General features: G+C 28.1%; 1 protein-coding gene and 1 long non-coding RNA gene across 3 annotated transcripts in view; both read left to right on the top strand.

Annotated features, from left to right (window-relative positions):
• Positions 1-821: 821 nt before the first annotated feature.
• The window catches only part of LOC122851392, a 44,401-nt gene continuing 22,116 nt past the window's right edge, over positions 822-23,106 (top strand). Inside the window, exons 1-2 of the long non-coding RNA XR_006373685.1 lie at positions 822-985; positions 11,189-11,300. This is a non-coding gene — a long non-coding RNA (uncharacterized LOC122851392). The remainder of the gene's footprint in view (positions 986-11,188; positions 11,301-23,106) is intronic.
• On the top strand, positions 4,474-6,860 carry LOC122851390 (balbiani ring protein 3-like). 2 transcript variants are annotated; one of them, XM_044150573.1, is made up of 9 exons: positions 4,475-4,607; positions 4,696-4,737; positions 4,827-4,930; positions 5,016-5,240; positions 5,348-5,542; positions 5,636-5,827; positions 5,921-6,112; positions 6,203-6,403; positions 6,478-6,860. In XM_044150573.1, the coding sequence occupies exons 1-9, from the start codon at positions 4,505-4,507 to the stop codon at positions 6,631-6,633; spliced, it is 1,410 nt and encodes a 469-aa protein (XP_044006508.1). In that variant the 5' UTR covers positions 4,475-4,504; the 3' UTR covers positions 6,634-6,860. The 2 variants fall into 2 exon arrangements, with proteins under 2 accessions (XP_044006509.1, XP_044006508.1); XM_044150574.1 differs by lacking the exon at positions 5,921-6,112 and having other exon boundaries at positions 4,474-4,607.

Below are 23,106 nucleotides of genomic sequence, written 5' to 3' on the forward strand. Positions count from 1 at the left end.
AGAGCGTTAAGGTAACGACGATAAGTGGGTATCGTGATGCAAAAACCGTGTGCACAACGGCGTTGGCTGTAACAGTCCTCCCTATTGCTTTGGCCACACGATGGGAAAGTGCATTCGGTCACTTTGGCGGAAGAATTGTTAGATCCCTTCGACCTGCTACGTTATAAACACCATCTCGCCTTATATATATACTTTTAAGCATTACGTCATAAAAAAAATACTGTTGTTGTTGTTGTTATTATTATTTTTACACAACACTATGAATAATAATTGTTAAATAATAATTAATTATCAGAGTCATTCTGCAGTCTGCATATGAATTTCAAATGTTTTGTTGCTGGCTTTTTTTTTTTTGTTCCTTTGCAATTGTTCTATGAAACATAGAATGATGTTTATCATTTTATCTTGAATTTATACTCGAGATCGTTGATCGACCAGACACGCGGGGGCCGTCACAAAGTATACTTGGTTATTGATGCCAAATGAAATACCATGGGCGTGCGTTGTACGCATAATCGAGCTTGCATTTGGTTTAGGTTACCATCGATTTGTATGAAATTCGATCCAACGACCCACGCGAGGCCATACAGTCGAAGCAGTACTTCAATCTCTTGGCCTTCTATACACATTTTTTTTTTCTCTGTTATTTATTAGTAGTTTATTTTTAATTTTATTTTATATTTTAAAATTTATTTCTATTAAAGCCATATTAATATTTATGTCAAAATATATTTTTGAATATTTGCATAATTGAAAAATTTATAAATTTTTATTTGATTATTATTTCGTTTTTTTTTTTATTTTTTTTCAGATTGATTATCAAGAAAAGTTCGACGTTATATAGCGTCGTTGTTATTGCATTGCCGTGAGGCAAGAGACAGTCATGCTTCTTGAATGCTGCCAAAGTCGTTGGAATAACGAACCAAGCAGTAAATATCCTGAACGGACAATGTTGTGAATTATCGAGGAACCAACCCCATAAACGGTATGTTTTTATGTTGTTCATTGGTGGATAAACTAAAAAATACCACACAGGAAGAACTTGACTTAAATGCGACTTCTATATATATACACATTAAATATAAGCTATGTATATATGACCAAGAAATAGCACGCTTACAATAAGATCATGCTGGTGGACCACCAAGGAATCACAAAGCGTCACGCGATATTCTCACCTCGCACTATAGCCCTTGACCTCATTGCGTTAGAATATCTTGTATATAGTCAATTGAACTTTGTGCTTAACATATTGACATCTCAATTTATTAATATACTCATATCATAGATATACATCCCAATTTAATTATTATTATTTATCAAATTACAACAATGAAATGGCCAATTATTTTTATTACGATTTAATAAATCCACCGTGCAATTATTTCTATTAAATTTTGTAGTTTTGACATTTCTATTAATTATGAAAAGATTTGAAGATTTATATAATAATCAAAAAAATTTTCATGATTGTTCGACCTGTTTTTTGGGTCAAAAGTCATCGAGCATAAGCACGATAGCCTGTTTAATGTCCGACAGCTGAATAAGTTTCTATATTGAGAATAATGGTAGTACTTTCTACTATCAAATAGATTTATGGATATCCGACGAGTTTTAGCAGTGTCCATGCCTACATTGCACGCTATTACACTCGAGGTGGGCTTCAAATCATGATGACTACAATCATCCCGCTATTTTACTATATAATATATCTGTATAAATTCATATACAACGATATCTTGTTCCTGATGTGTCACAAGTATTGTGATCTACATTTCATGACCCATTGAAAACTATCTATATGAAACATTAATATTTTATATCACGATTATAAATTTCGAATATATCTTGAAAAAATAATCGACATTAAAAATTGCACAAAAATTAATAAATAAATAAATTTTAAAATAAACAATATATTGAAATAATAAATATAATTGATATAATTTTTCTTATCCATTCAGCTGTTTAAACATCATGATGGTTAAGTCAATATATATAAAAATAATAATCACATTGTCAGTTAAATATAAAACTGTGTTTATAGTTTAGTCAGTCTTGAAAATACATCCATAAAAAATACATATATAAAGGGTGATTTACAGATGAAAATGATCATTACATGATAACGGGACTAGACTTCAATTGGATTATAAATAAAACTTTCAATATATACACTTGCTCAATCTTTTTGTATATATTTTTTATAATAATATTGACTTCTGTATGTATATATATAGCATGTCATGTGATCATTCGATCGATTTTCAAGATCTAATAATTTATACCCACACATAAAATGTATCTGTATCTGTATATTATATTTATATATATATGTAGTAAAGCAATCTTGAACTATATATTCAACTCTCAGCCATCTTTGAATTGGTTGCGATAAGTCACCTGTTTTGACATGTACCGGGAGCACCCAAGACTTGCCTGCAGTTTAACCGATTAGGTATCATGAAGATCCGGATAAACCAGACACCCATGGACGAATATATATACGTGATAATGTTAACCATGCATTTTGCATTGCTCAACAACTTTGCTTATATTTTCTACCTTTGCAATTCTTATCTAACTGAACTGGGGCCTCTCAACATATAAAACGATACTTCCGTTCGACAGCAACAAACCTTTCGAGATTTAAAGATTTAGCATTGAATTCATCGTACAGCTATTTAATATCTAGATACATTACTGATGATATGACCACTATTCTCATTTACCACTTGAGTTACTCATATATATATTTTACTTGTATTATTAATTAAATGATGCTAATAAACGATATCAAATTTAATCGGTATTATTACTGGTATATATATTAACTGGACAGTCTATCATATTGCAAATCATTTGTTATAATTTAAAGCTCTACTAGCTCTTTGATTATATCAAATTATATCATTGACAAGTTGAAAATTCATGTAGCAGTCATTAACATGGTTTTTTTTTTAGTTTTTTTATTCATTCATTATATTCGTGTTATAATGAACTTAATAATATTGCATCAACTGTTTTTAATTCAAATTAGTTACAAAGTGCGCGTGGCAGACACGTGTCACCTGCAGTCTGTCATGCTTTGGTAAATCCACTTCTTGGCTGGAGAGCCATATACACCAACGTTGATAGTTCGTGTTTTTTTTTTTTTTAAATATTCTACCAACAAGGTACACCCTCCATGAAGACATGGCCGAATGACCCCCAGTCTCTGGCTTGCACGACGACATAGAATTTCTCCCTTAAATTTTGAGTACACCAACAAATTATATGAGCAAATTTTATTATTAGTATAAAAGATAGGAAAGAAAAACGGTTGAAACGTCTTCAAGACATTGAAAGTATTTTAGCAAGGTGTTTTTTATATTTTATTTTGAATGACATATGTTCCGAGGATTCATGCACTGTTGATCTCTTTCTGGTGGTCAAAAAACAACCCTATACTGTCTTGGGGGCTGCAGGTGGAGAACAAAGTTCTTATACTCAACAGCGGATTTATGGTTGCATGATTACTGTAAGGGGGCATATATACTGGGGGTCGGAATATCAAGTCTGTGTGCACCCCCAAGTTAGCACGCTTTCTTATGTTTGTTGATGTTATTTTATTTTTTATGTTATCGTTGGTATATGTCGCGAGTGACATGTGCCAAGGAGATACGCACTGATGATCTTTTGCTACCCAGCAGGTTTAGAAACTCCAAGTGGTTTTTAGTGGTCACTGCAGGTGACGCTTTTATGGTGGTTTTTATAATACCAACAAAAAAGCAGGTGGTTTATCCACGCAACCTAAAATATTTATATAAAAAAAAAATAGTCAAATTATCTTGTTTGATCAAATAATATTGCGTCTTAACCCGTTTAGTTTAAAAGATTCAAGTGTTGATTATATTTCCAGTTTTTTTTCGGTGATAAACTGTGAAGATCCTCAAATTATCGTGAAAAACCTGCATTTTTTAACGTAGATATTTAATAGCTCTACCCGTATATATGTCAAGAAAAAAAAATTATATATACATTTACAAAAAAGACATATATATATTTGAATTTATGATTTAAAAATAAGTCTAGGCATCTTATATAATTGTCATTGAGATGTGTGATCGTGTTGGTATGAACAAATAAGGAAAAATAAATAAATAATTTATAAAATTATCTCTTTAAATACATTGACATGAATAAACAAACAACTTAAAATTATTATTAACGACAAATACAAAATATTTTTTGTCAAAATTATTTATAATTAATTTTCTTTATGATGAAAAAATAAAAAAAAAAAAACAATATTATAAATGCAACAAATTTTAATTTATTTTTTATTTTTTTTAATGAAGAAAACATTAAATAATTTCAAAACAAGTGATTAATATATACTAACTCATTTGTTGTATGACGATAACACAATGTCTGATAACATAAAATAATATTTCCGGAAAAAAATAAAAAAGTGCTTTGTTATTATTGCACACAATTCAGTATATATACTCGTGAATATTGAATGAGGACAAACACTCGTTACTTGAATATTTCAAAGAAAACTGTGTTGTGTAAAATGAAGATTCAATTTAAAATTATTATTGTATTGTTGAGCATATCTGCTGGTAAGTGAATATAATTTTTATCTTGTCATACATGACACTTGTTTTATCCCAGGATAGATTTTTTAATAATTGAATTTGTTTTTCATAGTTTTTGCTGGTTCTGCCGAAGAGTCAGAGTGTGCAACACCAGGTCAGTAAAAATGAATATTCAAATTATTTATTTATCATGCAAAATGAATGTAAATAATTTATGTAAATAATTTTTTTTGTATTATATAGAACCGAAAAAGGTATGTACGGGAGGTCCAAATGATGGATGGACAAATTGTGGTTCAGCATGTCCATTGACTTGTGAAAAACCAGTAGCAGGAGTTTGCACAAAGGTATATTCATTTAAAAAAATCATAATAATATGTAAATAAAATTTTTTATTGAACTCTTTTTTTAATTTATTTCTAATTGTTTTAGCAATGTATATTAAATACATGTCAATGTCAAAATGGGACAGTTCGTGCAAGCGATGGACAATGTATCAAAGCCAGTGATTGTTCATGGTATGAAAAAAAAATAAATTGTACAGAAAATGAAAAATGTACAGCAAAATGTACAGGAGGTGTTTATGATAAATGCACTCTTTGTGGAACAGCATGTCCGTTAACATGTGATAAGCCAAAAGTAGATGTTTGCACTTTGGTAAGATAACGAATAATTTATGGAATTTAAAAATTATATAATTCAAAAAGTTTCCTCATTAAAATCAATAAAATTATTTTAATATTTTTTTTTCTTTCTTTTTTTAGCAATGCAAGGTCAATGTATGTGAATGTCAATCTGGTACTGTTCGTGATACAAAAACTGGACAGTGCGTTAAACCTGACCAATGTCCTCCACCAAAAGTTAATTGTACCGGTGGTCCATATGATGAATACACAAATTGTGGTTCTTCATGTCCCTTGACTTGTGACAAACCTAAACGTGTAGATGTTTGTCTAGCTGTAAGAAAAATTTATCATTGGCAATATTATCTGAATCTTTTATATTATGATAACAATAAAAATAACTTTTATTATTTCTTTTTGTTCAATTAGGTTTGTGTTCCAAATACCTGTGAATGTAAATCTCCATACATTCGTGATACAAAATCTGGACAGTGCGTTAAACCTGATCAATGTCCTCCACCAAAAGCTAATTGTACTGGTGGTCCATATGATGAATACACAGATTGTGGTTCTCTATGTCCTCCAACTTGTGACAAACCTGAAGGAGGTATCTGTGCAGCTGTAAGAAAAATTTATTATTGACAATGTTGTCTATATCTCTTATACTATGATAATGATAGAACAAGCTTTAATTATTTTTTTTTGTTCAATTAGGTTTGTGTTCCAAATACTTGTAAATGTAAATCTCCATATATTCGTGATACAAAAACTGGACAGTGTGTTAAACCTGATCAATGTCCTCCACCAAAAGCTAATTGTACCGGTGGTCCACATGATAAATACACAAATTGTGGTTCTCCATGTCCCCCAAGTTGTGACAAACCTCAAGGAGGTATCTGTGCAGCTGTAAGAAAAATTTATTATTGACAATGTTTTCTCTATCTCTAATATTATGATAACAATGAAAATAACTTTTATTATTTTCTTTTTAATTAGGTTTGTGTCGAAAATACTTGTCAATGTGAATCCCCATATATTCGTGATACAAAATCTGGACAGTGCGTGAAACCTGATCAATGTCCTCATAGCCCTGAATGTTCAACAAAATGCAAAGGTGGTCCACATGATCACTGTAAAAGTTGTGGTACCAAGTGTCCAGCAACTTGCAAAACTCCTTATCCACAATCTTGTGTAGAGGTATGAAAATTTAATTTTTAACATTTTTTTTTTTTTAGTTTAATTTTATTATTTATTTATAATTGTTTTTTTAGGTATGTGTTAAAGATGTTTGTCAATGTGATGATGGCTGGGTACGTAATTTGGATGGTAAATGCATCAAGCTCGATCAATGTCCAACAAATACAAATACTACTGAGCCTTGTGAAACCAGTACAACCACAAAGGCACCAACTGATAGTGGCTGGTAATAGTTCAAAAATAAATGGCTATAAAAAAAATAATCATATAAAAAAAATTGATATAATTCAAAGAAATTATTTATATGAAAATAAAAAGAAAAAAAAATTAAAGCCATTATCTAAGCGAAGAAGAAAAAAATCCACACAGATATTAAAATAAATTTAAATATAAATTGTGATGTAATTAAACTGCCTGTGGTAATCATAATATAAATAATACATTTTTTTAAAAATTATTTTGACAGATGTTTCATTGTCAATATAAAAAAAAATTCATAAATTCGATAAGAAAATATTTCATTAAATAATAAAAATATATATATTAAAAACAATTGTGTTTATTTATTATATAATTTTACCAAAATTTTTTTATTAAAAATTTAAATTACATACAAGGTAAAATATGAAAAAAAAAAATCATTAAATTAATTCTTTTTTCATTGCTTAATATTTAAATGAAAATTTTTAAATATCTTGAAAATACATTCAATGCTGATGATAATTAAAATCGCTAAAAATATTAATAACAAAATTACTTGTTGTCAATGTCAATGGGTCACGGTCACTGAGTGTAATTAGGCGCGTGTGTTGGCACGCGTATAATAATATAACTGACAGGTGCTTTGTCATTTTTCAGCCACTGCTACCCGTACGATTTTGAAGATAAAAAAAACATTTGATGTACATAATTATAGCTAAACAGCATATGCATTATTGTTAAATAATAAAAATAATAATAGTAAAGTATATAAATTTTAAAAAAAACAAAGATGACATTAATTATTTTATTTTCAAAAATGAATATCCTATATTTGTACGTAAAATATTAATGATAAATAAATAAAAATAATAAATATTGAATAACAAATATTTAATTTTGTAAAAAAACAAATAAATATAAATATATTTAACATAAAAAAAGGGTAGGTTCGTAATGATTCCATTATAATGTCGCGTGCCCGACACGCGAGCAAACACTAATGACAACTTCCGTTTGACTTCTCGTTTATAAACCGGAAGTTACTTTTCAACCATCTATATATATATTTATATACCCAAGTACTGTTGATGTCGGTAACTTGTCACAATAACACCTGGCATTCCAATGCAAGTCTGTAAAATTTTTATAAATTTATATTTTAAACATAAAATAATATTTTTGCCAGATGTTAAAATTTTCACAACATTTTGATTGCAATATTATTTTTTTCTCTTTATTTTTTTTTATGAAAATAATAAATAAAAGAAAATAAATAACATATAAAAAATATAAAACAAGATGCTGAATAAGCTGAATCTTTTACGGATCTTAGTACATTGATTACAACACCGAAAATAACTCTATCGAATTTTGGACAGAATTTAACGACAATGTGTCTTATACGTTGTAAAAGTTTACATAAATATATATATGTATTTATTTATTTATTTTTTTCATATATATATATATATAAATGCTATCCAAGAAAACAATCTCGATACGGGCGCAAGTATATATGTGGTTTATATTCTTGTTGGTGGCACCAAGCCGTAAATAAACTTGAATGATAATATCGTTTGTTTCAATCCAACATTGTAGTATCCCCTCTTGCACCCTTACTGACCACCTTTTTTTATGGAAACCAGTAAATTTGATTGAGACTTTTGTTTATACTCTCTGTTTCATGATACTTTGATTACCCAATGACCCATTTTCTCTTATTCCTTTCGTAAAAATATACATACACACATATTTTTTTTATTTTTTTCATTCCAATGAAAAAAGAAGTATAAAAATTTTTATATAATTATTTTTTGAAATTTTTTTTTTTCTTTTAAAACAGTACATATATTTCTTGAAAAGAAAAAATGAAAATAATTTTATTATTATCATTATTTTAAATATTTAATTTAACATACATTTTTTTTTTTTTTTTTAATTAAACAAAAATAATTTCGAGTTGATAATATTATTTATGAACCGTACTACCATGACAAGTATGACAATATCCGCGTATACATTTTAAGAGTTATATTTTTTTATTTTATTTATTTTAAAAATATTTATTTAATACAATCTTAATTGAAAATAATGGATTGCAGTAAGGTGGATCTTCTTAAGCATATAAATAAATTTTATTTATTTTTTTAAATATAAAAATATATGTATGTTTGTATGTGTGTGTAACGGGGCGAGATGATGGCAACCCAGTCGATCAACGGTATCAAGTTTTTTGGCGAATGAAGCAAGAAGCCAATCCCTTAAGAGTACCGGAATATTTTGGCCATTCATAATCATTAGTGCTATAGTACTGTCGACCCCAGTGACTCATTATGTCACTCACTCCATGCACATTTAAAAAAAAAATTAAATAAATAAATAAACTCTGCACATGTATATCATTTAAAAAAAAAAAATTCATAACAACAATAACTATATGTTGTTGCATGTTTTTATAATTTTTTAAATGTTGATATTTCAGTTGCAAATTATAAGCTGAAAAATAAAATAAAAATATTAATCATAAAAAATAAACAGCAAGTGGTTTTAAAAGCAATCAAAAGTTAAATTATTAAATTTTATAATATATTAATTTTCCGACAAATTGGAAAGAATTTGATCCCGTCAAGAAATTTTTTTTTTTATTATTTTTAATGCACCTTACATTGAGGTACAAATTTAATAAAGCGCCCGCTGGGCCTCTAGTTATCATCCAACTCTCGACGAACGGTAACCTCTGTTTGACACGCGAGAATGAAGAAAAAAAAAAAAGATGATGCATCTAACTTGAATTTAAAAAGAAAAAAAATTATATTTTTAACTTTTTTTACATCACACAAAATAGAGCCCGTGGTAGTTATTTTCCGTAAGAATATCAAATTGGCTATTTTTTTTCTACTCGATATGAAACCAATAGCATGTAATTTATTCATTGAGAGATCTCCATATTATACGCATACGCACCTTTCGATATAATTTCATTATATATTTAAAAACAGTGTACAATTTTTTTTCTTTCTTAAATTAAATTCAAATACTATATATAAATAGTTGAAGAGTATTAATTTTTTTTTGTTTTTTCTTTTGATGCGGGTACAGTTGATCTGAGATGTATTAATATGCAGGTGTAAAAATGTCGTTTTACAGAGCAAGGTGTATGCACCACAAGACAAAAAAACTAAGAAAAAAAAAAACAATACTCTAGCAATGTGTGCACAAACGACGTGACTGTTTTTTCATATAATAATTATTATTATTTATTAAACTCAAGGGTTGACTTATTCAACCGTTAAATTTAAATTTTTTAAATATATAATTTATATAAAAAAATAAATATAAGAAATATAAGAAAATAAATGTCAGTATTTTAAACATACCTGAGAGTATATCAACTTTATATTCAAATAAATAAATAAATAAGTTTTTATTACCATCAGTTATATATAGTGAGTTAAATATGTTTGTGTGTGTTTGTGTCTGTTTTCTCGTCTCTGTTGTTACGAAAAAATATAATGTTTAAATAAAAATAATATAAATAAGTTCTTTGCATTGTCCTTTGGAGCTTTATTCTTCTTATTCATCACCGCGTTGCTGCAATCTGTGTGTTTTCTTGTTTCACCTCTAACGTATATAACAGCCAAAGCCAGAAAGTCGCGATTGACTGAGTGAGAAAAAAAGTAAAATAAAATATATAAATAAATAAAAACCGCGTGCTTTAACAAATGCAAAAAAAAAGAAAAAAAAAATTAGCATACGACTGGAATCGAACGAGGTATATAACACAACCTCGATGTCTCCATCTCACGTGAAATGGACACCCGCTGCATCAGGATTGGTTTATGCATCAGGACAAGAACTTACGGCCACCTCGATCGCCCTTATAGTTTTTTATCATGTCTCCACACACACAAACACTCACATAAAAATATATATTGATATGTACAAACATCTATGTTTGTACTTGATATATTTTTAAAGTTTGTGTAGGTGTTTTTAGATGCTTGTCCCATTACCTTCTTCCATCGCATCAACATCAACGCAAGGACATTTACCCACTTTATTTATTTATTTATTTTTTTCTATTTTTTTTTGTATTTATTTATTTGTTTTTTAACATACAAACACAATAATAACTTTGAAGCTTTTTTGCTTTTTACTTTTTTTTTTATTTTATTACACTCGCGTGTTTACAATATGACAAGAAATAAATATATATCAAAAAAATAATGTTGTTCAACTTGCACACACATTGCCTCGAGACATGAGTATTGCTATAATTTGTTTGTTAATAAAATATATATATAAATATAAAATATAAATAAAATAAATAATATAAAATATATATCGATATAATTGTCTATTGATTAACGATCATGTATTGATTTTAATTGAGAGAAGATAAATGAGATTTCAAATGATCTATGAACTCTTGAATCAGTTCATATATATATATAAAGTTTGTGTATTATATATAGACATTCAGGTCGTCGACCAATTACAGAGCACAAACCTTCATGACGTTTTCTTTTCTTCATTTTATTTTCTTTATTTATATTTTATTTATTTTTTTATTTTTTTTTTCAGCTCGTCTTTTCTCATTGCAAAGAGATATCCCACCCACCCAACGGAAAGTCCAATTAGAGTTGACTACACGTCGAAGATAATTGGCGAACACACTCAGAAGAGAACTCACGAGGTAACTCAATCAGTAGCATTTTACATTAAAATAAAAAATTAAATATAAATATACAAATAATAATAATAATAAATTAAATAGTATGAATTAAAATTGTCGACATGTATATGCATATATATTCACACATATACCATTTTTTTAAATACTTAATATTCACACTTTATTTCATCTTTATTTATATATACATATAAAAAAGTCATCTTGGTATTTATAACAAGTCACATATTTTCAGTGATTTTAAATGTATGCATGTGTAAGTGGTAAAATAGTGTATTTTTTAAGGGTTTATTATATGAACAGCAGAGTAATCGAGTTGTATATATTCACTATACACGAGTGCGTGTATATATAGAGATCAGAAGAAAAAAAAAAATATATGTTTATAAGAAATAGTAGGTAATAAAAAAGGGATGGGAAAAAGACGAGTCACAATAATTTAACAACTATACAGTGCATTGAGACTGCGTTAATTGGCTCGCTTTTAAGCACCGCAAAACGAATTACAATTATGGAAACATGAAAACTAGTCCCTATGATATGTTTGTGAGTATAAAACTAGCTACTCGAATATATGTATATAAATTTAAACCCTTACTATGGAACTCCAACTTTCATAGACTGTTGAATTTTTTATTTATTTATTTATTATCATGTTTTTCCATACAAATTATCTAATTCTGGCTTCATTAACTAGTCAATTTGAAATTCTCAGCTACTGAAAAAACATATACTCATACAATTTAACACGCGGATATATTGAACTTTATGAATTTATTTATATATAATTCACCTTGTTAACAAAGTTTTGTTTTTTAACGAAATTTTCATATATTTTTTATAAAAATATACATGTATATAAAAAAAAAATATATATAAATTTAAAGCCTCTTTCGTTTATCGGTATTAGCATCACACGGAAGCTCTTTTGAGTATATTTTTTTTTCATTTTTTTTTTTTGCTGCAGCCTGAGGCTTTTTGTCAGAATATCTCTTGCTTCGGGGTTGATACAAGTCTTGCACGAATGAAAATAAGAAGTATAAACCAGCGTAACGATAAGTTGGAAAGGTATATGAGACACGAACACCTTAAAAAACTTTTTTATAACCCTTTTTTTTTTTTTCTTCTTTTCAAATACTTTGTGTTTCCTTTACTGAGTTTGTTTTTTTTCATGCTCTCACCGATGTTGTCTTGAATTATCGATATTGCTTCTTGCCATCAGGTGGTGTTTATACACACCACTCTTCTTGGTTTCGTAATATTTGACTGAATTATTAGTGAAAAAGTGAGTTTTATGTATTCGTTGAATTTTTATATTCGTTTAAATAAAAATAATAAATAAATAAAAATATAAAGATACCTTGTTGGGTGTTATATCTGATACCATCCGAGACAGAGAAGATGAAAGATTAATTTAAATCAAATGTGCAATACGATGACAAATACTTATATAAAACCCATACACACAAACAGACACATGCAAATAAAAAAAAATATATTTATATGTAAATATGAAAAAGAATATAAATAAATATAAACATGCAATGAGTGAGAAAAGGATTGTACCCGTACCGCCTCCACTTTCTTGTCTTTGTAGTCTTCATATATATATAATATGAACCTCCCATGTACTTTGGCAAAAAGGGATATATAACCAATAACGGTATATCGACCTACTACTAGCTTGGTCACCGGAAGCGCTGAATGATCGTATAAAAGTTACACACTTCATTTTGCAAACACGATACATCGCCAAAAACTCCACCTCAAATCTTGTCGTTGAAATGAAGACAAAAAGATAAATAAAAAAAAAATGATAAGAAGATAAATAAATATAAAACAATGAAAATAAAATTAGAAAAAAATATAAAATTGGCATGTCGTGTCTTTCTGACCCGCTGTGTGTGCTGCAGTATATTATTGTGGGCAAGCTCGCAGACGCGCGCGCGCTCGCGCGACTATATCCTCCTCCGCGAATTTATTTCCGCCGTGGGCATGGCTTCCACCCCCGGGGTCGACAACGATACAGTTTGTATTATATATATATTTATTTATATTTTATATATGTACATGCATGCTTGCTTGCTTGGTTTGTACTTGGTTTGTTGCATCAAGTGCACATACACATTGACAATGAAAGCAAATGAGAAACTATATGTACTTGAGTGTGTTAAACTTTCATTGGGGGTATTATATATAAAAAGAAGACATCGATAGATCGTTTTCAATGATACGAGACACAGGACCGCGTTGTGTTTATATATGCAAGACACCAACGAGAGATCGAATTGCGCAAGAAAAACACCAATAACGATGCTGCCACGACCGCTTAATTATTCAAGTCCCGGATGTGGTTTTTGTATCAATGGCATACGAATAATTCACGTGTCAATTTCACACAATCTATACTTTGATTTTTTTTTATTTAACAAAAAATAACAAAAAACGATCAATTTCTTTTTTATTATTTTTTTCGTATATATAAAATTGTTTGTTTTTTTTTTTTTTGCATTTTGTAAATTTAATTTTTCATTGGCATTTATTTTAATTTTATTTTATTACAATGAAATTAAAATATTTGAATTTTTGTTAGACTCTTGTGTGTATTTTTATGTGTATATATATTTACGATAAAGAAAGAGAAATGCTGATGGAATTATAAGTAATGCACCGCATAGCACGTGGCCCCCAGTTGAGAGTTGAGTTCCACCTTCAACGTATAAAGCTTGACAAACCTGTTTTCATCGTCACTGACGCGAGGTTGAGTACGGGTGCGTGATTCCAAAAATATAAACCATCAACTTGGTGCTTGCTTGATTTTTTTTTTAAAATTGCAAAGACTAAAAAAAAATTAATATTTAAATATTCAAAATACAATGTTTCATTGTTTAATCAAAAAAATAATTAATAAAATAATTTTTTCCAGTAGATTAAAATAATGAAAAGCAAAAATTTATATTATAATTATTTTATTAATAATTTTTAATATTGTATTTTGTCTATTTATTACTATACTTAAAATATTTTTATAATGACAGAATTATCCATGCTGATTTACATTGCAATGTTAAGGAAGAAAATTACGTTGACAGGTATAGCGGTGATACAGAATGGGCGAATAAATTGTAACGGTTTTCGCACGATAGTCTATAGAGACGATACTTTCTTATAAATTCACGTGAGAAACTCATTGATTTCCATATTTGGTTCATGTGGGAAACATAGTTTTATTTTCATTTATAAAATTTTTCTTTTTTTTTTTATTCTTTCATTTGTCACCGATCAATTTATACATTTATCAAATAATAAAAACAAATAATACAAATCTATAAAGATTTTAATCTATCACTATTATATTCAAGTGAAATTTTCATTTATTATTATCAAACGAAAAAAAATTCAATCATACACAATGATCATACTTGAATTATTAAAATTGACATGATCCATCATAAAAATTATAAATATTCTCATACGAAAATTATTCTGCCACTGTTTAATATTAATAATAATAATGCTTAAAAATAAAATTCAAATAACTAAAACAATTTATAGGTATATTATAAATTTATCGAAATATATATATACATATGAGAATGGGTTATCGTGACTTGCACAAATGGTGTATCTCCAACTATATATAGTTAGACATTTCACTCTTGTTAAAGTAAGACCGATTATATTATATACATGAATTGGTATGTATATAAATATAATATGTTTTTGTTCTTGCTTATATAGAAATATATATATCCCGAGGGGTAAAACTATTGTCTGGACAAAAGTTGAAACGTTAAACCGTCTCGTAAATTATGACAATCATGGTTCCAATGACGTAATTTTTTTTTTTTATTTGTATAGATTTTTTTTTTCAAAATAAAAATATATATTATAAATATTATATAGCATGTGAAATGGCCTGGTGCTCTAGTTTTGAACAATATCAGCTAGCCTTAAACTCAAAGATTTCTATACAACATATATATAAACTAATTTCTTGCAAGTGAAAGTGTTCAGTAATATTATAAAGGTTTCAGTTCAATATGTGCTCTAAATTTTATGATGTTATTTATTTTTAATATTGAAATATTTTTACAATATATATATGACGATGAGATCTTGATGCATAACAGTTTTGAATGATCAAGTAACGAGGTTATTTAGAAATTTAAAAAAATTAATAATTTGTTTGGTATTATTTTACAAAGTCAACAATTATTTTGTATATCTCATATGGATATATACTGAAATCGTGATAAATTTTAGATTGATCTTGATTGGTTTTTAAAAGTTTTAAATAAAAATATATTTATCTCAAGCTCAAATCTTTTATTACAATGAAATATATAATAATTGTTGGGTGACATACAAAATATATCAATGATCAGATAAAATTTAGTTTAAATATTTTAAATAGCAAAAATATAATTGAATAAAAAATTTTATTTTCAAGTTGAAATATTGGGTTTTTTAAAAAAAGATGATTGGGATGGTGTCATTGATACTGTGACCCAAATATAATTTAAATCTATATATTTTTAAATAGAGAAAATATAACTGTACAGTTGAATTTATACCAAGTCATGTAGAAAAACTGTCCTATCCCAAAGACCTTTAAACAGTTGAGTGTTTTTTTCTGATAAATTAACACATTTCTTTTTTTATATTTTATTTTTTCTACTTTAGAGACAGATGCTGACTGATGTTGTCTATCTGAGTCTGTAGCTCTCCAGATTTATCCACCCTTCTATCAAATTTTATAGCTTGTACTTTAAGACACTTTGAAAATATACAAAAAAAAAAAAAAAAATAAATATATATATATCGGCACGCTTTCTTGGGTATATATAACATTAAATATTTTAAAGACTAAATTGGCCTACATGACAGATGTACCAAGGTGAACCCTCTTAAAGACATTTCCGTTTTTTTTTTTTTTTTTATTCTATTTTATACAAAATCTAAATTTACAATACTTAAACCTTGACTTTAAATATTTAAATAATTATTATTCGATAAAAATATAATTTAAAAATTGAGTTAAATTATATATTTTATTTTAAAAAATAAATAAAATATATTATGTATACATAGAAATAATAAAAATGTACATTTTAAAACTGTTAATTACACAAGAAGAATAATATTCGGTCCATCCTTCGGGCATACCTAATCATAATCAGTCATCTTACCAATATGAAAAATGTCGAAACAAACTGCTCTATCATGTGGCTCACTGACTTTCATTTTCTTCTTTATATATTCAACACAAAAATATATTAAACATATGTCTATACTCTATACAGACATCATATCATCAGAATTAAATGCAATTTCATTCGACATTCAATTTTTTTTTATTTTTATTCACCTGCATCTTTGCAATTATAACCCGTCGTGTTGTCGATGTAATAAAAATAATAATAATAATAAAAAAATATCAAGTTAAAAGCCAGACAAATAAAAAAAGACAAAAATCATAATCTGTCGTTTCTTATGGTTCCCGTGTGTTCCATTGATGCAAAAAAAAAAAAAAAAACAAAAAAAATTCCATTTTCAGTATTAAAGGTTGTAAAACTTTTGAGTCGACACTTTGAAAAAAATAATAACTCGGTATATGTCTTGAGGGAAGACCCGTGACTATAAGGCTTAAGAAATAATATGGACAAAAGGGAAAAAGATAAAAATAATAATACTAATAATAATGAAAAAAAAAAGGGTTGAGTTTTGTATATACATATATTCGCAAAAGTTGTTTTTCTTTAGTGTATATTTGGTTGGTCATCTCTTGTGCAGAGAAAACGGTTTTCGGGTGGATCCGTCCTCGAAAGCAATAAAGTGGGACCCAAGAGTGATTTACGATTGTGAATGAATCATGCACGCCTTGGTAAGAAGTCTTGGGACAGCCATGTGTCGATGCCGTTGAGATTACGAAGATTCGTACCTGATACCACACATAGCCGCTGTATGAACACACGGAATTACTTTTTGGGGCCTCTGTATATTGCACCTTGGTGTAGGTGTATGTGGTGGGTGCACATATATTCATATATAAACTCTAAAGCTCACAATTTTTCAATGTATTTCTTAGAGAGACCAAAGAGTCCACTGTTGCGAACACCAGCAATATACACTGGCCCTGGACGAAGGTAGATTGAGAAAGGCCGTTTGTTCATTCTGTTTTTTTTTTTTCTTATATATCTTTTCTTATTGTTTTTTATTTTTTTATTCCTTCTTCTTTCTTTTTTTTTTCTGTCTTTTATCTCTTTTATTTCATGGAGAAAGCGCAAAGAACTGAATATATCCACAGTATATTCAAAACACGTGAAAGCCAAAGTTAATTCTTTGACGATCACTTGAGAGGAGGATACAAACTCGCGTCATTTAATAATCCACTGTGTCCTGATGAACTGACAATATCGATTCATGTCATGTAAAATCATAAATATTATATTGAAACGTTCAATTTTATACGCGCATATATATTCTTGATGAACTTATTTGTGTGTTCGTATATAAAAATACAGTTATATTTTATTTTATATTTTTTTTTGTTGCAAATTTTAAATAAATCGTTGTGAAGGATTATCAAAGATGGATATATATAAGTTGTAGTCAGATTATTAATGAAAATTCAAAATTCACTGACGCAATGAATTTTATCCAGATGCACATGTTCCGGTGATCAAGTTCCTTGCCACGGCACCTGGTGTTAAGTCCTTGAAACATTGAACGAGGGGAAAAAAAAATGTTCTTCTTTGCTTTCCTTTCCCTCCCCCTTGCCCCCTCGCAATATGCAAGACAGATATTCTTGCTCTCTTTTCAATTTATTCAGCTTCTTTTTTGCAGACAAAATCGTATCAGTTGCGTAGCAAGTATGTTAATTTATTCAATCTCATTTGGCGTTCAAGTGTTGGCTTCTTCATTTTTTATTTTATTTTAATTTTATATATGATATTATTTTTTTCTTAACTTATCCAAAAAACCTCTTTACCTTCAAATATTTAAATACAATATGGAAAATAAAAATTTTAAATGAATCAGTTATATACAAATTAGCAGGTATAACTGAGTAATGTATTATTTATTTTTTTAAAAGTTATATTTAACTTTAAAACTGGTATGTCTATATAGCAAGATTATCAGTTCGGCACGCGTTTGACAATTTACCCTCTGAAGGATTTAGAAATATTCTTACAGCAGTATGTGACTTTTATCCAATGTAGCTGGAACATCCGTTACAAGTATCACTATCAAATGACAGGCCACGTGCGTCTTGGAAGATCATCCAGAAAATTTAAAAAACAAGTTAAAAGCCAGGATATAATTTATTGCCTGCAGGTTTTTCTTTTAAATCCCTTAATTTCTCTGAATTATGAAAAAAGAGATATCTTTTTAGTTTTTACTTCTCTAATCTCGTTAATACGATGATTATTTATTGTACATACCCGAGTATATTCCTTGAAAATATCTCAGTAATATGAATATTAAAATTTTCAAATAATCTTATACCTTATTGAAAGATATATTTTTTTTTTATTTAAAAAAAAAAAAAACATGTAATCTCTCCTAGAGATATTTTAATTGTGTTATATTGTGATTTTAACAGTTGATTATTATATGAAAACCGTCGTGATTAAATTTTTTAAGTAGTTGTACGATTAGGATCTCTCTTTGCTCTTTAGAGGTTTGCCTAACTGTGACAAAACACCAACTAGGTGATTAAGACAACACAGATACAGTTTAAATTGCAAAAAAAAAAAAAAAACACTCGAACATGCTTGTAATTTAGAAAAAAAAATAAAATAGAAACAATTGTTCTAATTAACAAAATAAATTAATAATAATATTATCTGATGATCAAGTATGAGGTAGTTAACATCTTGACTAAATTTAAAATTCAAAAAGAGACCTTTAAAAAGAGTCATTAAAGTTTATGTCTGTGTAATTGAGGAAGTATTTTTTTTCATCATTTTATTTATCAATTTATTTATTTTTTCTACTTTACTCATAAAATAGACATTTATATTTCATATATAGCTATATGTAAGAACAAACTATTGACACTTAGAAGCCCAGAAATAATCCAATGTATGACTTGTACTTTGGCAATATTTTTTAAAGCAATCATTTACAAATATGCCTGGATTATTTTCTGATTAAGCTACACTCGAGAAAAATCACAGTAAAACAAGAAAAAAAAATGAATATAAAAATAAATATAAATAATAATATAATAACCAAGACAAGAACTGGTGTGGATTATTGTCGTTTTATGTTCTTGGATCGTGGTGATCATGAGCTCGAGCTGCTTATTGTCCAGGTACTTACAACGAGGGTGGCCAGGGGAAGTTAAACACTGAATGGATACTTTAAGTTGTCTCACTTTTTCACTATATCTTTTTATATTTTTTACTTTCTTTTGATTCTTCTTGCACACACTGTGATGGTTCACGTTGACCCTGACTTTATGCAAAACTGCATTCCACAATGGTGTTCACTAAATCCTTATCTGAATTACTTATACAGATTTCACATTGAATAATAGTTCTTGACCGTTTATATACCAAAACAATATACATTTACAATTGAATATTACATAGTAAATATCTTGAATTATAAATCTTTTTTTTTTTTTTTTCTCTTTTTAATCGTGATATTAAATTCAAGTCATTTTATGATCATCATGATTCAAGGGTAAAATTTATATATATTAAAAATAAATATAAATAATGATAAAAAATAAAAAATAAATAATTATCTGATTGAGTAGTTGTGATGGTGTTTGTGGTGGTTTATCGAAACGGTAAAATTAACGTTGCTAAAATTCACATTTAAAATAGATATAGATATCGTCTTCATCACTTTAATCCATAACTATATATATAAAGTGTTGGTGTATATTTGTTGGTTGAATACTCGTGCAGTCAGTGTTTTAAACATCTGAGCACTTAACTTTGTTGCAGTACAAGTATATAAACCTGGCGTGTGGCCGTGAGGTTAGTTCATGGCTAACACGAAACCACCTAACGTGCCTCATATAATCTAGTATCAACAATTGTGTTGATTAAAATGTTACGGTTTAATAATTTTAAATAATAAAAAAAAACTTTATTTTTTTTCAAAAATATCATCTCAATCATCATTATCATCATCTTTATATTCATCATCATTATAAGCATGATTGTATTTATATTTTTTTGATATTTTATTATGAAAAATTATAATAAAGAAAAAGAAGATGAAGAAGAAGTATAAGTAGGTAGGTTGGGTTAGGAAGTATATAGAAAATTTTATAAACTATATATACAAGTTGATCCTGATGATGAAGATCAGACTTTCACGTGTCTACTTCACTGTTGTATTGTTGTAGAATAAAATTGCAATATTCAAGTGTTTATAAGGTAAGCAAAAGAATATATAGAAAACAAAAAAAATAAATTTGAAATAAAAAATAAAAATTTATATTTACACGAACGTGAAGTGCACAAGTTTAGTGATGATGATAAACCGGTATATATCTTTATACAAACGCCCACACTTTGCTAAAGAAGCATTTCCTATCCCCCGTAGCGATCTACCTATCAAACAAGGTGTGGAAAAAATTTTCATCACAACTCTAGACCATATAGTCTGACTATCACAACCAAGGCCTTAAGCGCGCGTGCGATGAAGAGGCTTCCTAACATGAGCCACATAGTTTCTTGATGTTGGTACTTGAAACTCGATTAAACACACAACTTGATAAAGCCAACACTGCACCATGGTGACTTTTAAACCAAGCAATATGCACATCTATAAATCTAAGCCAAGTGCTTAAATCTATCTGTGGTATGCAACAAAAATAATAAATATATAAGATAAAATTAAGAAGAATATTTGCACATTATAATGTTAAATAAAAATATTTTTAAAAATGTATATATATTCCAAAGGTGATTATATATGCTTTTATTGAAATCATCGTTATCAGAAGATGATAAATTTTGTGCTAATGCAGTTTGAAATATTGTCGAGGATGAAATCAGTATACCTTGGCTTTTCACATCATGACAAGTCCTGAGAAAAATATACATGCTATGAGAAAAAATAAATAAATATTTGTAAAAGTCTTTCTAGATAAATGAATGAAGAAAAAAGGACATTCACCTTGATGCGCCAGTCTGATAGAATCAAAGTTTTGCTAAAAAAAAAAAAAAAACATACATGTATATATTTATACGCCCCATTAGGGAGTTTCGTATTGTAGATTTATAAATACGCAACGGATTTCCCACCTGTAGAATTATACACGCCGGATGTCCCATTGGTTATTGTCGGTGTTTCTTTCCTTTTTTGGGTGGGCGGTTGATGACACGCTGTGATATTAATACCCGATCAATGAGATGGCTCTAGAACCAACATCCGATGTAATGGTCATCAAACATTGTCCAAACATTGTCTCCTTACTACAATGAATAAAAAAATAAAGAAAAGAAAATAAATAGGAACTAAGCAATAAGCTTTTTATTGGATTTTTCACAATTCCGTGAAATTTTTGTCGCGGAAACATGCCTCTTTTTTATTTCATTCAATATAAATAAGTTTAGAATGAGGAAGGTTTTGGTTTGACGACAATTCTTGTAAACTGCAACAAATGGACAATGGTTAGTTGTCCTTGAGAATAAATAAAAAATAAACCATGAGAATCTATTTTGCGCAATAAAAAAAATAAAATAAAAATCAATGGTAATCGATCACTTGACAGAATTGCATTGACGGTGATGGATTGATCTTGGCCCAAGTCACTTGCTGTATATTTCAGTAAGCCAAGAAATATATCCTAACACAAGATATTCTCTCAATTGTTTCCTCAAACTAATGGTATCAAAAATAAAATGAAAAAAAAAATATAAATCGATCGATTTTAATGATCAAGATGATGCACCAGACGATAGATATATTCTAAAAATAAGTTGGAGTTTTGGTTACGCCAGATAATACAATTGGTTTTGGTTGAAATATAAAAACAGACGCGTGGACCGTCTGTTGAAGAATGAATAAAAAAAAAAAAATTGTTTCAACGCGGAATGCAATAACGCAACATATAGACAGTATGGGGTACGCGTGGCTTGTATATTTCACGGTTTGCCAAGGGATTAGCTATTAATTTACACCAACATAACATATGTATCTAAAGCAGGGAAACTATGAACCAGTAAAATTTTTGGTGGGTGTGCCATACTGAAAATTTTAATAGGTCCCGTGGTGATGCGACCACATGGTGTGTTCTTTTTTTGAACTATATTTCTTATTTTTCCATCGTGGTAGGCCAAAAAATAAAATTATAAAAATTATCCACCTACCTATTACCTGCACCTATTTCTTCAACTTTTAGAAATTTCATATGTCCACCCAAATATATTTATCATTTAAAAAAATTAATAAAATAAAAGCAAAATGTTTAATAAATTTTATATTTCATTTTCTTGTTTTTTATTTTCAAGTCGTTAAAAGGTGTCAAATATAATTTCAAATATTTTTTTTTTTCGAAATTTATATAGATGTGTAACAGTATTTTTATTTCTCATATATTTTCACTTTGATAGGTGAAAATAGTTTCGATTTTTATGTGTTTTTAGTATATTTTAAAAAAACATCAGCATCATTTTATTATGAATATATTTTTTTTTATATATCTAGCTATTAAGTTTAATTAAATAATGAATATACACCTGAAGATTATCACTTGAAGTAATAAAAAAAAAAAGAAAATAGTGAATAATATCATTGTGGAATTTCGAAAACCAGTAGCAAAACCTGTAACACA

Source organism: Aphidius gifuensis, linkage group LG3 (assembly GCF_014905175.1).
Source record: "Aphidius gifuensis isolate YNYX2018 linkage group LG3, ASM1490517v1, whole genome shotgun sequence".
Lineage (NCBI taxonomy): Eukaryota > Metazoa > Arthropoda > Insecta > Hymenoptera > Braconidae > Aphidius > Aphidius gifuensis.